Below are 16,071 nucleotides of genomic sequence, written 5' to 3'. Positions count from 1 at the left end.
TTAGCAATATGCATATTCACACAGTCCACCTGCCCCCCACTCCTTCCTGCCTGCTCCTGCCCCCCTTACCCTCCTGCCTCCTCATGCCCCCCCCACCTCTTGCCCCCCTGCTCTTCCTGCCTCCCCCTCCCTCTTGCCTCCCTCACTCCCCCTGCCTCATGCCCCCCCCCCCAACCTCCTGCCCCCCTGCTCTTCCTGCCTCCCCCTCCCTCTTGCCTCCCTCACTCCCCCTGCCTCATGCCTCTCCCCCTCCTGTAGCTAAGTTTGGAGCCAATGCCATCCTGGGCGTGTCTCTGGCGGTCTGCAAGGCAGGAGCAGCAGAGAAGGGAGTGCCCCTGTACCGACACATCGCTGACCTGGCCGGACACAAGGACGTCATCCTGCCCTGCCCCGTGAGTACAGGTTTAACCTTTAACCCTGACCCCTGCCCCCTCATATACCTACCTATATAATATAACCAGGACATCACCCTGTCCCATGAGTACATATACCTTCATATTTACAACTACCTTTATACTTGATGTACAGTATATTGTCAGCTTTGAAATGAAAAATAAATAAAATGGCTAACATATCAAATTAGAAATGACATTTCCTAAAGAAAATATGTGTTCTTGCCTGCCCTAACTCCAGGCCTTCAACGTGATCAACGGTGGTAGCCATGCTGGTAACAAGCTGGCCATGCAGGAGTTCATGATCCTGCCCATCGGAGCGTCCAACTTCCACGAGGCCATGAGGATCGGAGCTGAGGTTTACCACAACCTGAAGAACGTGATCAAGGCCAAGTACGGAAAGGATGCCACCAACGTAGGAGATGAGGGCGGCTTTGCACCCAACATCCTGGAGAACAACGAGGGTAAGAGTTTATAGGGCACCCTGTAGGAGCTGCGCCACAGGGACTATTACTATAGGACCCCCTTGTGGAGCTGCACCACAGGGACTATTCTAAAGGGCCCCCTGGCGGAGGTGTGTGATACTTTAACCCTTTCTTCTCCCTCCAGCTCTGGAGCTCCTGAAGTCAGCCATTGAGAAGGCCGGCTACCCAGACAAGATCATCATCGGCATGGACGTGGCCGCCTCTGAGTTCTACAAGGCAGGAAAGTACGACCTAGACTTCAAGTCACCTGACGACCCTGCCAGGTACATCACCGGGGATCAGCTGGGAGATCTGTACAAGAGCTTCATCAAGGGATATCCCGGTGCGTAGAGAAACACACAGTATATACACCCTTCCCCTCTAACTCCTCATCCTCCTCTCCAGTCCAGTCCATTGAGGATCCCTTCCCCTCTAACTCCTCTCCTCTTCCTCCAGTCCAGTCCATTGAGGATCCCTTCGATCAGGATGATTGGGCTGCATGGTCAAAGTTCACCGCCGCCGTCGACATCCAGGTGGGTCCAGTTTGTTTGTCTTCAGCTCCTCCTATATCTATAGGGGTCTAACTCTGTGGGTCCCTATATCTATAGGGGTCTAACATCCAGGTGGGTCCAGTTTGTTTGTCTTCAGCTCCTCCTATATCTATAGGGGTCTAACTCTGTGGGTCCCTATATCTATAGGGGTCTAACATCCAGGTGGGTCCAGTTTGTTTGTCTTCAGCTCCTCCTATATCTATAGGGGTCTAACTCTGTGGGTCCCTATATCTATAGGGGTCTAACATCCAGGTGGGTCCAGTTTGTTTGTCTTCAGCTCCTCCTATATCTATAGGGGTCTAACTCTGTGGGTCCCTATATCTATAGGGGTCTAACATCCAGGTGGGTCCAGTTTGTTTGTCTTCAGCTCTTCCTCTATCTATAGGGGTCTAACTCTGTGGGTCCCTATATCTATAGGGGTCTAACATCCAGGTGGGTCCAGTTTGTTTGTCTTCAGCTCCTCCTATATCTATAGGGGTCTAACTCTGTGGGTCCCTATATCTATAGGGGTCTAACATCCAGGTGGGTCCAGTTTGTTTGTCTTCAGCTCCTCCTATATCTATAGGGGTCTAACTCTGTGGGTCCCTATATCTATAGGGGTCTAACATCCAGGTGGGTCCAGTTTGTTTGTCTTCAGCTCCTCCTATATCTATAGGGGTCTAACTCTGTGGGTCCCTATATCTATAGGGGTCTAACATCCAGGTGGGTCCAGTTTGTTTGTCTTCAGCTCCTCCTATATCTATAGGGGTCTAACTCTGTGGGTCCCTATATCTATAGGGGTCTAACATCCAGGTGGGTCCAGTTTGTTTGTCTTCAGCTCCTCCTATATCTATAGGGGTCTAACTCTGTGGGTCCCTATATCTATAGGGGTCTAACATCCAGGTGGGTCCAGTTTGTTTGTCTTCAGCTCTTCCTCTATCTATAGGGGTCTAACTCTGTGGGTCCCTATATCTATAGGGGTCTAACATCCAGGTGGGTCCAGTTTGTTTGTCTTCAGCTCCTCCTATATCTATAGGGGTCTAACTCTGTGGGTCCCTATATCTATAGGGGTCTAACATCCAGGTGGGTCCAGTTTGTTTGTCTTCAGCTCCTCCTATATCTATAGGGGTCTAACTCTGTGGGTCCCTATATCTATAGGGGTCTAACATCCAGGTGGGTCCAGTTTGTTTGTCTTCAGCTCCTCCTATATCTATAGGGGTCTAACTCTGTGGGTCCCTATATCTATAGGGGTCTAACTCTGTGGGTCCCTATATCTATAGGGGTCTAACATCCAGGTGGGTCCAGTTTGTTTGTCTTCAGCTCTTCCTCTATCTATAGGGGTCTAACTCTGTGGGTCCCTATATCTATAGGGGTCTAACATCCAGGTGGGTCCAGTTTGTTTGTCTTCAGCTCCTCCTATATCTATAGGGGTCTAACTCTGTGGGTCCCTATATCTATAGGGGTCTAACATCCAGGTGGGTCCAGTTTGTTTGTCTTCAGCTCTTCCTCTATCTATAGGGGTCTAACTCTGTGGGTCCCTATATCTATAGGGGTCTAACATTTTAACGTAACCCCTGGTGACAGCCAATACAAAATTGCAAAGGGGTGGAGAGAAAAAATTCTCTTTTACATCACATTTCCTGCAGTTCTACACATTTTGGCTTAGGGTTCAGGCAAATGTTTGCAGTTTCTAATATATTAACTGATCAATGGGCCCCACCCCGGTCGGTAATTCGACCATGCCCCAAGATTAGATAGCTGGCCGAAAAAAAGCTTATTTTTTTTATTTTTGATGCATGGCAGCAAAGCCACTACACAACACAATAATTCCACTATAGCGGTGAGACGGTGCCCACAAACTGTTAGGGCCTACATAAAGCTGTCCCAACAGCAGAGTCCTATCAGCGGAGCCTTGTCTGGCAGCGAAACAGTTCATTTAGCCTCACTGCCTGACTTTTTATTTTACCTTTATTTAACAAGGCAAGTCAGTTAAGAACAAATTCTTATTTTCAATGACAGCCTAGTGGGTTAAATGCCTTGCAGAACGACAGATTTTTACCTTGTCAGCTCGGGGATTTGAACTTGCAACCTTCCGGTTACTAGTCCAACGCTCTAACCACTAGGCTACCCTGAGGAGCGATGCTAGATAATGTTGTTGTGTCTGGAGGAGGGATGCTAGATAATGTTGTTGGGTCTGGAGGAGGGATGCTAGATAATGTTGTTGGGTCTGGAGGAGGGATGCTAGATAATGTTGTTGGGTCTGGAGGAGGGATGCTAGATAATGTTGTTGGGTCTGGAGGAGGGATGCTAGATAATGTTGTTGGGTCTGGAGGAGGGATGCTAGATAATATTGTTGGGTCTGGAGGAGGGATGCTAGATAATGTTGGGTCTGGAGGAGGGATGCTAGATAATGTTGTGTCTGGAGGAGGGATGCTAGATAATGTTGTTGGGTCTGGAGGAGGGATGCTAGATAATGTTGGGTCTGGAGGAGGGATGCTAGATAATGTTGTTGGGTCTGGAGGAGGGATGCTAGATAATGTTGGGTCTGGAGGAGGGATGCTAGATAATGTTGGGTCTGGAGGAGGGATGCTAGATAATGTTCGGTTCAAAAATAATTTCGGCATTCGTTATTATTTAGAATAATGCGTTTTTTTAGCGAGTTACACATCCACAAGGAGTCAGTAGAAATTATATTAGTTTAAGCAAGTACATACCTGTACACAGCCCATCTGTAAACATCCACCTTCCTCATTCCCATATTTTGTTTTTGTTTTTCTGCTCTTTTGCACCCCAGTATCTCTACTTGCACATCTGTCACTCCAGTGTTAATTGCTATATTGTAATTACTTCACCACTATGGCCTATTTATTGCCTTACCTCCCTATCTTACCTCATATGTACACACTGTATATAGACTTTCCTATTGTGTTATTGACTGTACGTTTATTTATGTGTAACTCTGTGTTGTTGTTTGTGTCACACTGCTTTGCTTAATCTTGGCCAGGTCGCAGTTGTAAATGAGAACTTGTTCTCAACTGGCCTACCTGGTTAAATAAAGGTGTTCTCAACTGGCCACCTGGTTAAATAAAGGTGTTCTCAACTGGCCACCTGGTTAAATAAAGGTGTAAAAAAATCTGTATGTTATTCTACAGGTGGTGGGAGATGATCTGACAGTGACCAACCCCAAGCGTATCCAGCAGGCTGTGGAGAAGAAGGCCTGTAACTGCCTGCTCCTCAAGGTCAACCAGATCGGCTCCGTCACAGAGTCCATCAAGGCGTAAGTATAGGGCCCCCTCGCAGAGCTGCCCTACAGGGACTATATTACAGGGCCCCCTGCTGGAGCTGCGCTACAGGCACTATATTACAGGACCTTCTAGTGGAGCTGCACCGCAAGGACTATATTACAGGTTCCCCTACTGGAGCTGTGTTACGGGCACTATATTACAGGGCCCCCTGCTGGAGCTGCACCACAGGCACTATATTACAGGGCCCCCTGCTGGAGCTGCGCAACAGGCACTATATTACAGGGCCCCCTGCTGGAGCTGCACCACAGGCACTATATTACATGGACAAATTGACCATCTCTTATGTGAAACGGGTGTAGTAGTGACTAGGCTTCTCATTATATAGTATTAGTTCATTTTTTGCTTTGAGATTTCTTTCCGTTATGAAAAGTACTTCAGAAGTTTAAATAATAATTTTGTATTATTCTTACAGGTGTAAGCTGGCCCAGTCTAACGGATGGGGTGTGATGGTGTCTCATCGCTCCGGAGAGACAGAGGATACTTTCATCGCTGACCTGGTGGTCGGACTCTGCACTGGACAGATCAAGACTGGGGCCCCCTGTAGATCAGAACGTCTGGCCAAATACAACCAGCTGATGAGGTTAGTTACACTAACCCTAGTTAATACTATAGCCTTAATACACTGATGCCCTACAGGAAAACACCAGCTACTGCACACCGACTCAGTTAATATATGTAGTGTAATGGTAGACTGACCCCTACAGGAAAACACCAGCTACTGCACCCTGACTGACTTTATACTAAGTTACTACTGTAGTGTATACCATATATAGATACAGTATATACAGTGGGGTAAAAAAGTATTTAGTCAGCCACCTATTGTGCAAGTTATCCCACTTAAAAAGATGAGAGGCCTGTAATTTTCATCATAGGTACACTTCAACTATGACAGACAAAATGAGAAACAAAAATCCAGAAAATCACATTGTAGGTTTTTTAATGAATTTATTTGCAAATTATGGTGGAAAATAAGTATTTGGTCACCTACAAACAAGCAAGATTTCTGGCTCTCACAGACCTGTAACTTCTTCTTTAAGAGGCTCCTCTGTCCTCCACTTGTGACCTGTATTAATGGCACCTGTTTGAACTTGTTATCAATATAAAAGACATCTGTCCACAACCTCAAACAGTCACACTCCAAACTCCACTATGGCCAAGACCAAAGAGCTGTCAAAGGACACCAGAAACAAAATTGTAGACCTGCACCAGGCTGGGAAGACTGAATCTGCAATAGGTAAGCAGCTTGGCTTGAAGAAATCAACTGTGGGAGCAATTATTAGGAAATGGAAGACATACAAGACCACTGATAATCTCCCTCGATCTGGGGCTCCACGCAAGATCTCACCCCGTGGGGTCAAAATGATCACAAGAACGGTGAGCCGAGAACCACACAGGGGGACCTAGTGAATGACCTGCAGAGAGCTGGGACCAAAGTAACAAAGCCTACCATCAGTAACACACTACGCCGCCAGGGACTCAAATCCTGCAGTACCAGACGTGTCCCCCTGCTTAAGCCAGTACATGTCCAGGCCCGTCTGAAGTTTGCTAGAGAGCATTTGGATGATCCAGAAGAAGATTGGGAGAATGTCATATGGTCAGATGAAACCAAAATAGAACTTCTTGGTAAAACTCAACTCATCGTGTTTGGAGGACAAAGAATGCTGAGTTGCAGCCAAAGAATACAGTACCTACTGTGAAGCATGGGGGTGTTAACATCATGCTTTGGGGCTGTTTTTCTGCAAAGGGACCAGGACGACTGATCCGTGTAAAGGAAAGAATGAATGGGGCCATGTATCGGGAGATTTTGAGTGAAAACCTCCTTCCATCAGCAAGGGCATTGTAGATGAAACGTGACTGGGTCTTTCAGCATGACAATGATCCCAAACACACCACCAGGGCAACGAAGGAGTGGCTTCGTAAGAAGCATTTCAAGGTCCTGGAGTGGCCTAGCTAGTCTCCAGATCTCAACCCCATAGAAAATCTTTGGAGGGAGTTGAAAGTCCGTGTTGCCCAGCAACAGCCCCAAAACATCACTGCTCTAGAGGAGATCTGCATGGAGGAATGGGCCAAAATACCAGCAACAGTGTGTGAAAACCTTTTGAAGACTTACAGAAAACGTTTGACCTCTGTCATTGCCAACAAAGGGTATATAACAAAATATTGGGAAACTTTTGTTATTGACCAAATACTTATTTTCCACCATAATTTGCAAATAAATTCATAAAAAATCCTACAATGTGATTTTTCTAGATTTTTTTTTCTTCTCATTTTGTCTGTCATAGTTGAAGTCTACCTACGAAAATTACAGGCCTCATCTTTTTAAGTGGGAGAACTTGCACAATTGGTGGCTGACTAAATACTTTTTTGCCCCACTGTGTGTGTGTATATACATACCAGATGTGTTCAATTCAAACTGCTGGACAAGATTTTCTGTTGCAAAGATGAAGGATCCTGACCTCTAATCCCTGACTTATGTCCTTCAGGATTGAAGAGGAGCTTGGAAACAAGGCCAAGTTCGCCGGCAAGGACTACCGTCACCCCAAAATCAACTAAACCCTCCATCTCCTCCTTTAATCCCTCTACCACCGCTGACTGTCTACCCTCCTCTTGGGGTCAGAAGAAGACAAATTTCCACTTTTTATGTTTTTTATCTTCGGCCCTTCCATCCCCCCCCCCCCCCCCCCCCCGTTACGAGTGACTGTTTTGACGAAACGTGAGAAATAAAACCAAACTAAATTTAAAGTGGTGCTCACCTGTCTTTATTGAATGTGCTGCTCTGATCCACATCACTGACTACTGTGTGTAAATGGTTCCAATTGGCTCTTACATCTCCCACCCCCCTCCGCTCCCCGTAACAATTCCCCAGGTCGTTGATGTAAATGAGAATGTTTTCTCAGTCAAATTACCGGGTTAAATATGTTTTTTTTTATAAAACAAATGTAGTGATCTATTTAGACCAGAGGGACTGAACTAGTGGTGTCTGGTATAGAGGGATAGAACTAGTGGTGTCTAGTATAGAGGGACTGAACTAGTGGTGTCTGGTATAGGGGGACTGAACTAGTGGTGTCTGGTATAGAGGGACTGAACTAGTGGTGTCTGGTATAGTGGGACAGAACTAGTGGTGTCTGGTATAGAGGGACAGAACTAGTGGTGTCTAGTATAGGGGGACAGAACTAGTGGTGTCTGGTATAGAGGGACAGAACTAGTGGTGTCTGGTATAGGGGGACAGAACTAGTGGTGTCTAGTATAGGGGGACAGAACTAGTGGTGTCTGGTATAGGGGGACAGAACTAGTGGTGTCTAGTATAGAGGGACAGAACTAGTGGTGTCTGGTATAGGGGGATATAACTAGTGGTGTCTGGTATAGAGGGACAGAACTAGTGGTGTCTAGTATAGGGGGACAGAACTAGTGGTGTCTGGTATAGAGGGACAGAACTAGTGGTGTCTAGTATAGGGGGACAGAACTAGTGGTGTCTGGTATAGAGGGACAGAACTAGTGGTGTCTGGTATAGGGGGACAGAACTAGTGGTGTCTAGTATAGGGGGACAGAACTAGTGGTGTCTGGTATAGAGGGACAGAACTAGTGGTGTCTAGTATAGAGGGACAGAACTAGTGGTGTCTGGTATAGGGGGACAGAACTAGTGGTGTCTAGTATAGGGGGACAGAACTAGTGGTGTCTGGTATAGAGGGACAGAACTAGTGGTGTCTAGTATAGAGGGACTGAACTAGTGGTGTCTGGTATAGGGGGACTGAACTAGTGGTGTCTGGTATAGAGGGACAGAACTAGTGGTGTCTAGTATAGGGGGACAGAACTAGTGGTGTCTGGTATAGAGGGACAGAACTAGTGGTGTCTGGTATAGGGGGATAGAACTAGTGGTGTCTGGTATAGAGGGACAGAACTAGTGGTGTCTAGTATAGGGGGACAGAACTAGTGGTGTCTGGTATAGAGGGACAGAACTAGTGGTGTCTGGTATAGGGGGACAGAACTAGTGGTGTCTAGTATAGGGGGACAGAACTAGTGGTGTCTGGTATAGAGGGACAGAACTAGTGGTGTCTAGTATAGAGGGACTGAACTAGTGGTGTCTGGTATAGGGGGACTGAACTAGTGGTGTCTGGTATAGAGGGATAGAACTAGTGGTGTCTAGTATAGAGGGACTGAACTAGTGGTGTCTGGTATAGGGGGACTGAACTAGTGGTGTCTGGTATAGAGGGACTGAACTAGTGGTGTCTGGTATAGTGGGACAGAACTAGTGGTGTCTAGTATAGAGGGACAGAACTAGTGGTGTCTGGTATAGGGGGATAGAACTAGTGGTGTCTGGTATAGAGGGACAGAACTAGTGGTGTCTAGTATAGGGGGACAGAACTAGTGGTGTCTGGTATAGAGGGACAGAACTAGTGGTGTCTGGTATAGGGGGACAGAACTAGTGGTGTCTAGTATAGGGGGACAGAACTAGTGGTGTCTGGTATAGAGGGACAGAACTAGTGGTGTCTAGTATAGAGGGACTGAACTAGTGGTGTCTGGTATAGGGGGACTGAACTAGTGGTGTCTGGTATAGAGGGATAGAACTAGTGGTGTCTAGTATAGAGGGACTGAACTAGTGGTGTCTGGTATAGGGGGACTGAACTAGTGGTGTCTGGTATAGAGGGACTGAACTAGTGGTGTCTGGTATAGTGGGACAGAACTAGTGGTGTCTAGTATAGAGGGACAGAACTAGTGGTGTCTGGTATAGGGGGATAGAACTAGTGGTGTCTGGTATAGAGGGACAGAACTAGTGGTGTCTAGTATAGGGGGACAGAACTAGTGGTGTCTGGTATAGAGGGACAGAACTAGTGGTGTCTGGTATAGGGGGACAGAACTAGTGGTGTCTAGTATAGGGGGACAGAACTAGTGGTGTCTGGTATAGAGGGACAGAACTAGTGGTGTCTGGTATAGGGGGACAGAACTAGTGGTGTCTGGTATAGGGGGACAGAACTAGTGGTGTCTGGTATAGGGGGACAGAACTAGTGGTGTCTGGTATAGGGGGACAGAACTAGTGGTGTCTGGTATAGGGGGACAGAACTAGTGGTGTCTAGTATAGGGGGACAGAACTAGTGGTGTCTAGTATAGAGGGACAGAACTAGTGGTGTCTGGTATAGGGGGACAGAACTAGTGGTGTCTAGTATAGGGGGACAGAACTAGTGGTGTCTGGTATAGAGGGACAGAACTAGTGGTGTCTGGTATAGAGGGACAGAACTAGTGGTGTCTGGTATAGAGGGACTGAACTAGTGGTGTCTGGTATAGAGGGACAGAACTAGTGGTGTCTGGTATAGGGGGACAGAACTAGTGGTGTCTGGTATAGGGGGACAGAACTAGTGGTGTCTAGTATAGAGGGACAGAACTAGTGGTGTCTAGTATAGGGGGATAGAACTAGTGGTGTCTGGTATAGAGGGACAGAACTAGTGGTGTCTGGTATAGGGGGACAGAACTAGTGGTGTCTGGTATAGAGGGATAGAACTAGTGGTGTCTAGTATAGAGGGATAGAACTAGTGGTGTCTGGTATAGGGGGATAGAACAAGTGGTGTCTGGTATAGTGGGATAGAACTAGTGGTGTCTGGTATAGGGGGATAGAACTAGTGGTGTCTAGTATAGGGGGACTGAACTAGTGGTGTCTAGTATAGGGGGACTGAACTAGTGGTGTCTGGTATAGGGGGACAGAACTAGTGGTGTCTGGTATAGGGGGATAGAACTAGTGGTGTCTGGTATAGGGGGACAGAACTAGTGGTGTCTGGTATAGGGGGATAGAACTAGTGGTGTCTGGTATAGGGGGACAGAACTAGTGGTGTCTAGTATAGGGGGACAGAACTAGTGGTGTCTGGTATAGGGGGATAGAACTAGTGGTGTCTGGTATAGGGGGACAGAACTAGTGGTGTCTGGTATAGGGGGACAGAACTAGTGGTGTCTAGTATAGGGGGACTGAACTAGTGGTGTCTAGTATAGGGGGACATAACTAGTGGTGTCTGGTATAGGGGGACAGAACTAGTGGTGTCTAGTATAGGGGGACTGAACTAGTGGTGTCTGGTATAGTGGGATAGAACTAGTGGTGTCTGGTATAGGGGGATAGAACTAGTGGTGTCTAGTATAGGGGGACTGAACTAGTGGTGTCTAGTATAGGGGGACTGAATTAGTGGTGTCTGGTATAGGGGGATAGAACTAGAGGTGTCTGGTATAGTGGGATAGAACTAGTGGTGTCTGGTATAGGGGGACAGAACTAGTGGTGTCTAGTATAGGGGGATAGAACTAGAGGTGTCTGGTATAGTGGGATAGAACTAGTGGTGTCTGGTATAGGGGGATAGAACTAGTGGTGTCTAGTATAGGGGGATAGAACTAGAGGTGTCTGGTATAGGGGGATAGAACTAGTGGTGTCTGGTATAGGGGGACATAACTAGTGGTGTCTGGTATAGGGGGACAGAACTAGTGGTGTCTGGTATAGGGGGACATAACTAGTGGTGTCTGGTATAGGGGGATAGAACTAGAGGTGTCTGGTATAGTGGGATAGAACTAGTGGTGTCTGGTATAGGGGGATAGAACTAGTGGTGTCTAGTATAGGGGGATAGAACTAGAGGTGTCTGGTATAGTGGGATAGAACTAGTGGTGTCTGGTATAGGGGGATAGAACTAGTGGTGTCTAGTATAGGGGGACTGAACTAGTGGTGTCTAGTATAGGGGGACAGAACTAGTGGTGTCTGGTATAGGGGGACTGAACTAGTGGTGTCTGGTATAGGGGGATAGAACTAGAGGTGTCTGGTATAGTGGGATAGAACTAGTGGTGTCTGGTATAGGGGGATAGAACTAGTGGTGTCTAGTATAGGGGGACTGAACTAGTGGTGTCTAGTATAGGGGGACAGAACTAGTGGTGTCTGGTATAGGGGGACAGAACTAGTGGTGTCTAGTATAGGGGGACTGAACTAGTGGTGTCTAGTATAGGGGGACAGAACTAGTGGTGTCTGGTATAGGGGGACAGAACTAGTGGTGTCTGGTATAGGGGGACAGAACTAGTGGTGTCTGGTATAGGGGGACAGAACTAGTGGTGTCTGGTATAGGGGGACAGAACTAGTGGTGTCTGGTATAGGGGGACAGAACTAGTGGTGTCTGGTATAGGGGGACAGAACTAGTGGTGTCTAGTATAGGGGGACTGAACTAGTGGTGTCTGGTATAGGGGGATAGAACTAGTGGTGTCTGGTATAGTGGGATAGAACTAGTGGTGTCTGGTATAGGGGGATAGAACTAGTGGTGTCTAGTATAGGGGGACTGAACTAGTGGTGTCTAGTATAGGGGGACAGAACTAGTGGTGTCTGGTATAGGGGGACAGAACTAGTGGTGTCTAGTATAGGGGGACTGAACTAGTGGTGTCTAGTATAGGGGGACAGAACTAGTGGTGTCTGGTATAGGGGGACAGAACTAGTGGTGTCTGGTATAGGGGGACAGAACTAGTGGTGTCTGGTATAGGGGGACAGAACTAGTGGTGTCTGGTATAGGGGGACAGAACTAGTGGTGTCTGGTATAGGGGGACAGAACTAGTGGTGTCTGGTATAGGGGGACAGAACTAGTGGTGTATAGTGGGATAGAACTAGTGGTGTCTAGTATAGGGGGACTGAACTAGTGGTGTCTAGTATAGGGGGACAGAACTAGTGGTGTCTGGTATAGGGGGACAGAACTAGTGGTGTCTGGTATAGGGGGACAGAACTAGTGGTGTCTGGTATAGGGGGACAGAACTAGTGGTGTCTGGTATAGGGGGACAGAACTAGTGGTGCCTGGTATAGGGGGACAGAACTAGTGGTGTCTGGTATAGGGGGACAGAACTAGTGGTGTCTGGTATAGGGGGACAGAACTAGTGGTGTCTGGTATAGGGGGACAGAACTAGTGGTGTCTAGTATAGGGGGACAGAACTAGTGGTGTCTGGTATAGGGGGACAGAACTAGTGGTGTCTAGTATAGGGGGATAGAACTAGTGGTGTCTGGTATAGGGGGACTGAACTAGTGGTGTCTAGTATAGGGGGACTGAACTAGTGGTGTCTGGTATAGGGGGACAGAACTAGTGGTGTCTGGTATAGGGGGACAGAACTAGTGGTGTCTAGTATAGGGGGACTGAACTAGTGGTGTCTGGTATAGGGGGATAGAACTAGAGGTGTCTGGTATAGTGGGATAGAACTAGTGGTGTCTGGTATAGGGGGATAGAACTAGTGGTGTCTAGTATAGGGGGACTGAACTAGTGGTGTCTAGTATAGGGGGACAGAACTAGTGGTGTCTGGTATAGGGGGACAGAACTAGTGGTGTCTAGTATAGGGGGACTGAACTAGTGGTGTCTAGTATAGGGGGACAGAACTAGTGGTGTCTGGTATAGGGGGACAGAACTAGTGGTGTCTGGTATAGGGGGACAGAACTAGTGGTGTCTGGTATAGGGGGACAGAACTAGTGGTGTCTGGTATAGGGGGACAGAACTAGTGGTGTCTGGTATAGGGGGACAGAACTAGTGGTGTATAGTGGGATAGAACTAGTGGTGTCTAGTATAGGGGGACTGAACTAGTGGTGTCTAGTATAGGGGGACAGAACTAGTGGTGTCTGGTATAGGGGGACAGAACTAGTGGTGTCTGGTATAGGGGGACAGAACTAGTGGTGTCTGGTATAGGGGGACAGAACTAGTGGTGCCTGGTATAGTGGGACAGAACTAGTGGTGTCTGGTATAGGGGGACAGAACTAGTGGTGTCTGGTATAGGGGGACAGAACTAGTGGTGTCTGGTATAGGGGGACAGAACTAGTGGTGTCTGGTATAGGGGGATAGAACTAGTGGTGTCTAGTATAGGGGGACTGAACTAGTGGTGTCTGGTATAGGGGGACAGAACTAGTGGTGCCTGGTATAGGGGGACAGAACTAGTGGTGTCTAGTATAGGGGGACTGAACTAGTGGTGTCTAGTTTGGTGGGACAGAACTAGTGGTGTCTGGTATAGGGGGACAGAACTAGTGGTGTCTGGTATAGGGGGACAGAACTAGTGGTGTCTGGTATAGGGGGACAGAACTAGTGGTGCCTGGTATAGGGGGACAGAACTAGTGGTGTCTGGTATAGGGGGACAGAACTAGTGGTGTCTGGTATAGGGGGACAGAACTAGTGGTGTCTGGTATAGGGGGACAGAACTAGTGGTGTCTGGTATAGGGGGACAGAACTAGTGGTGCCTGGTATAGGGGGACAGAACTAGTGGTGCCTGGTATAGGGGGACAGAACTAGTGGTGTCTGGTATAGGGGGACAGAACTAGTGGTGTCTGGTATAGGGGGACAGAACTAGTGGTGTCTGGTATAGGGGGACAGAACTAGTGGTGTCTGGTATAGGGGGACTGAACTAGTGGTGTCTGGTATAGGGGGACAGAACGAGTGGTGTCTGGTATAGGGGGATAGAACTAGTGGTGTATAGTGGGATAGAACTTGTGGTGTCTGGTATAGGGGGATAGAACTAGTGGTGTATAGTGGGATAGAACTAGTGGTGTCTGGTATAGTGGGATAGAACTAGTGGTGTCTGGTATAGGGGGACAGAACTAGTGGTGTCTGGTATAGGGGGACAGAACTAGTGGTGTCTGGTATAGGGGGACTGAACTAGTGGTGTCTAGTATAGGGGGACTGAACTAGTGGTGTCTGGTATAGGGGGACAGAACTAGTGGTGGCTGGTATAGGGGGATAGAACTAGTGGTGTCTGGTATAGGGGGACAGAACTAGTGGTGTCTGGTATAGGGGGATAGAACTAGTGGTGTCTGGTATAGGGGGACAGAACTAGTGGTGTCTAGTATAGGGGGACAGAACTAGTGGTGTCTGGTATAGGGGGATAGAACTAGTGGTGTCTGGTATAGGGGGACAGAACTAGTGGTGTCTGGTATAGGGGGACAGAACTAGTGGTGTCTAGTATAGGGGGACTGAACTAGTGGTGTCTAGTATAGGGGGACATAACTAGTGGTGTCTGGTATAGGGGGACAGAACTAGTGGTGTCTAGTATAGGGGGACTGAACTAGTGGTGTCTGGTATAGTGGGATAGAACTAGTGGTGTCTGGTATAGGGGGATAGAACTAGTGGTGTCTAGTATAGGGGGACTGAACTAGTGGTGTCTAGTATAGGGGGACTGAATTAGTGGTGTCTGGTATAGGGGGATAGAACTAGAGGTGTCTGGTATAGTGGGATAGAACTAGTGGTGTCTGGTATAGGGGGACAGAACTAGTGGTGTCTAGTATAGGGGGATAGAACTAGAGGTGTCTGGTATAGTGGGATAGAACTAGTGGTGTCTGGTATAGGGGGATAGAACTAGTGGTGTCTAGTATAGGGGGATAGAACTAGAGGTGTCTGGTATAGGGGGATAGAACTAGTGGTGTCTGGTATAGGGGGACATAACTAGTGGTGTCTGGTATAGGGGGACAGAACTAGTGGTGTCTGGTATAGGGGGACATAACTAGTGGTGTCTGGTATAGGGGGATAGAACTAGAGGTGTCTGGTATAGTGGGATAGAACTAGTGGTGTCTGGTATAGGGGGATAGAACTAGTGGTGTCTAGTATAGGGGGATAGAACTAGAGGTGTCTGGTATAGTGGGATAGAACTAGTGGTGTCTGGTATAGGGGGATAGAACTAGTGGTGTCTAGTATAGGGGGACTGAACTAGTGGTGTCTAGTATAGGGGGACAGAACTAGTGGTGTCTGGTATAGGGGGACTGAACTAGTGGTGTCTGGTATAGGGGGATAGAACTAGAGGTGTCTGGTATAGTGGGATAGAACTAGTGGTGTCTGGTATAGGGGGATAGAACTAGTGGTGTCTAGTATAGGGGGACTGAACTAGTGGTGTCTAGTATAGGGGGACAGAACTAGTGGTGTCTGGTATAGGGGGACAGAACTAGTGGTGTCTAGTATAGGGGGACTGAACTAGTGGTGTCTAGTATAGGGGGACAGAACTAGTGGTGTCTGGTATAGGGGGACAGAACTAGTGGTGTCTGGTATAGGGGGACAGAACTAGTGGTGTCTGGTATAGGGGGACAGAACTAGTGGTGTCTGGTATAGGGGGACAGAACTAGTGGTGTCTGGTATAGGGGGACAGAACTAGTGGTGTCTAGTATAGGGGGACTGAACTAGTGGTGTCTGGTATAGGGGGATAGAACTAGTGGTGTCTGGTATAGTGGGATAGAACTAGTGGTGTCTGGTATAGGGGGATAGAACTAGTGGTGTCTAGTATAGGGGGACTGAACTAGTGGTGTCTAGTATAGGGGGACAGAACTAGTGGTGTCTGGTATAGGGGGACAGAACTAGTGGTGTCTAGTATAGGGGGACTGAACTAGTGGTGTCTAGTATAGGGGGACAGAACTAGTGGTGTCTGGTATAGG

At 47.7% G+C, this 16,071-nt stretch overlaps 1 protein-coding gene across 5 annotated transcripts in view; it reads left to right on the top strand.

Moving 5' to 3' along the window:
• The window catches only part of eno3 (enolase 3, (beta, muscle)), a 14,074-nt gene extending 6,641 nt beyond the window's left edge, over window positions 1–7,433 (top strand). For 3 of the 5 annotated variants that reach the window (XM_090214964.1, XM_036958402.2, XM_036958400.2), the window contains exons 5-11: window positions 259–392; window positions 634–856; window positions 1,002–1,199; window positions 1,262–1,389; window positions 4,539–4,663; window positions 5,104–5,271; window positions 7,175–7,433. In XM_090214964.1, the coding sequence (XP_090071090.1) occupies window positions 259–392; window positions 634–856; window positions 1,002–1,199; window positions 1,262–1,389; window positions 4,539–4,663; window positions 5,104–5,271; window positions 7,175–7,244 (1,046 nt within the window). In that variant the 3' untranslated portion in view covers window positions 7,245–7,433. The remainder of the gene's footprint in view (window positions 1–258; window positions 393–633; window positions 857–1,001; window positions 1,200–1,261; window positions 1,390–4,538; window positions 4,664–5,103; window positions 5,272–7,174) is intronic. The other 2 variants (XM_090214965.1, XM_036958403.2) reach the window with 1 other exon arrangement.
• Window positions 7,434–16,071: the final 8,638 nt, after the last annotated feature.

This window comes from Oncorhynchus mykiss, chromosome 21, assembly GCF_057628025.1.
Source record: "Oncorhynchus mykiss isolate SJ-2025 chromosome 21, ASM5762802v1, whole genome shotgun sequence".
NCBI classification, from domain to species: domain Eukaryota; kingdom Metazoa; phylum Chordata; class Actinopteri; order Salmoniformes; family Salmonidae; genus Oncorhynchus; species Oncorhynchus mykiss.
This window is presented reverse-complemented; position numbering and strand designations above follow the sequence as displayed.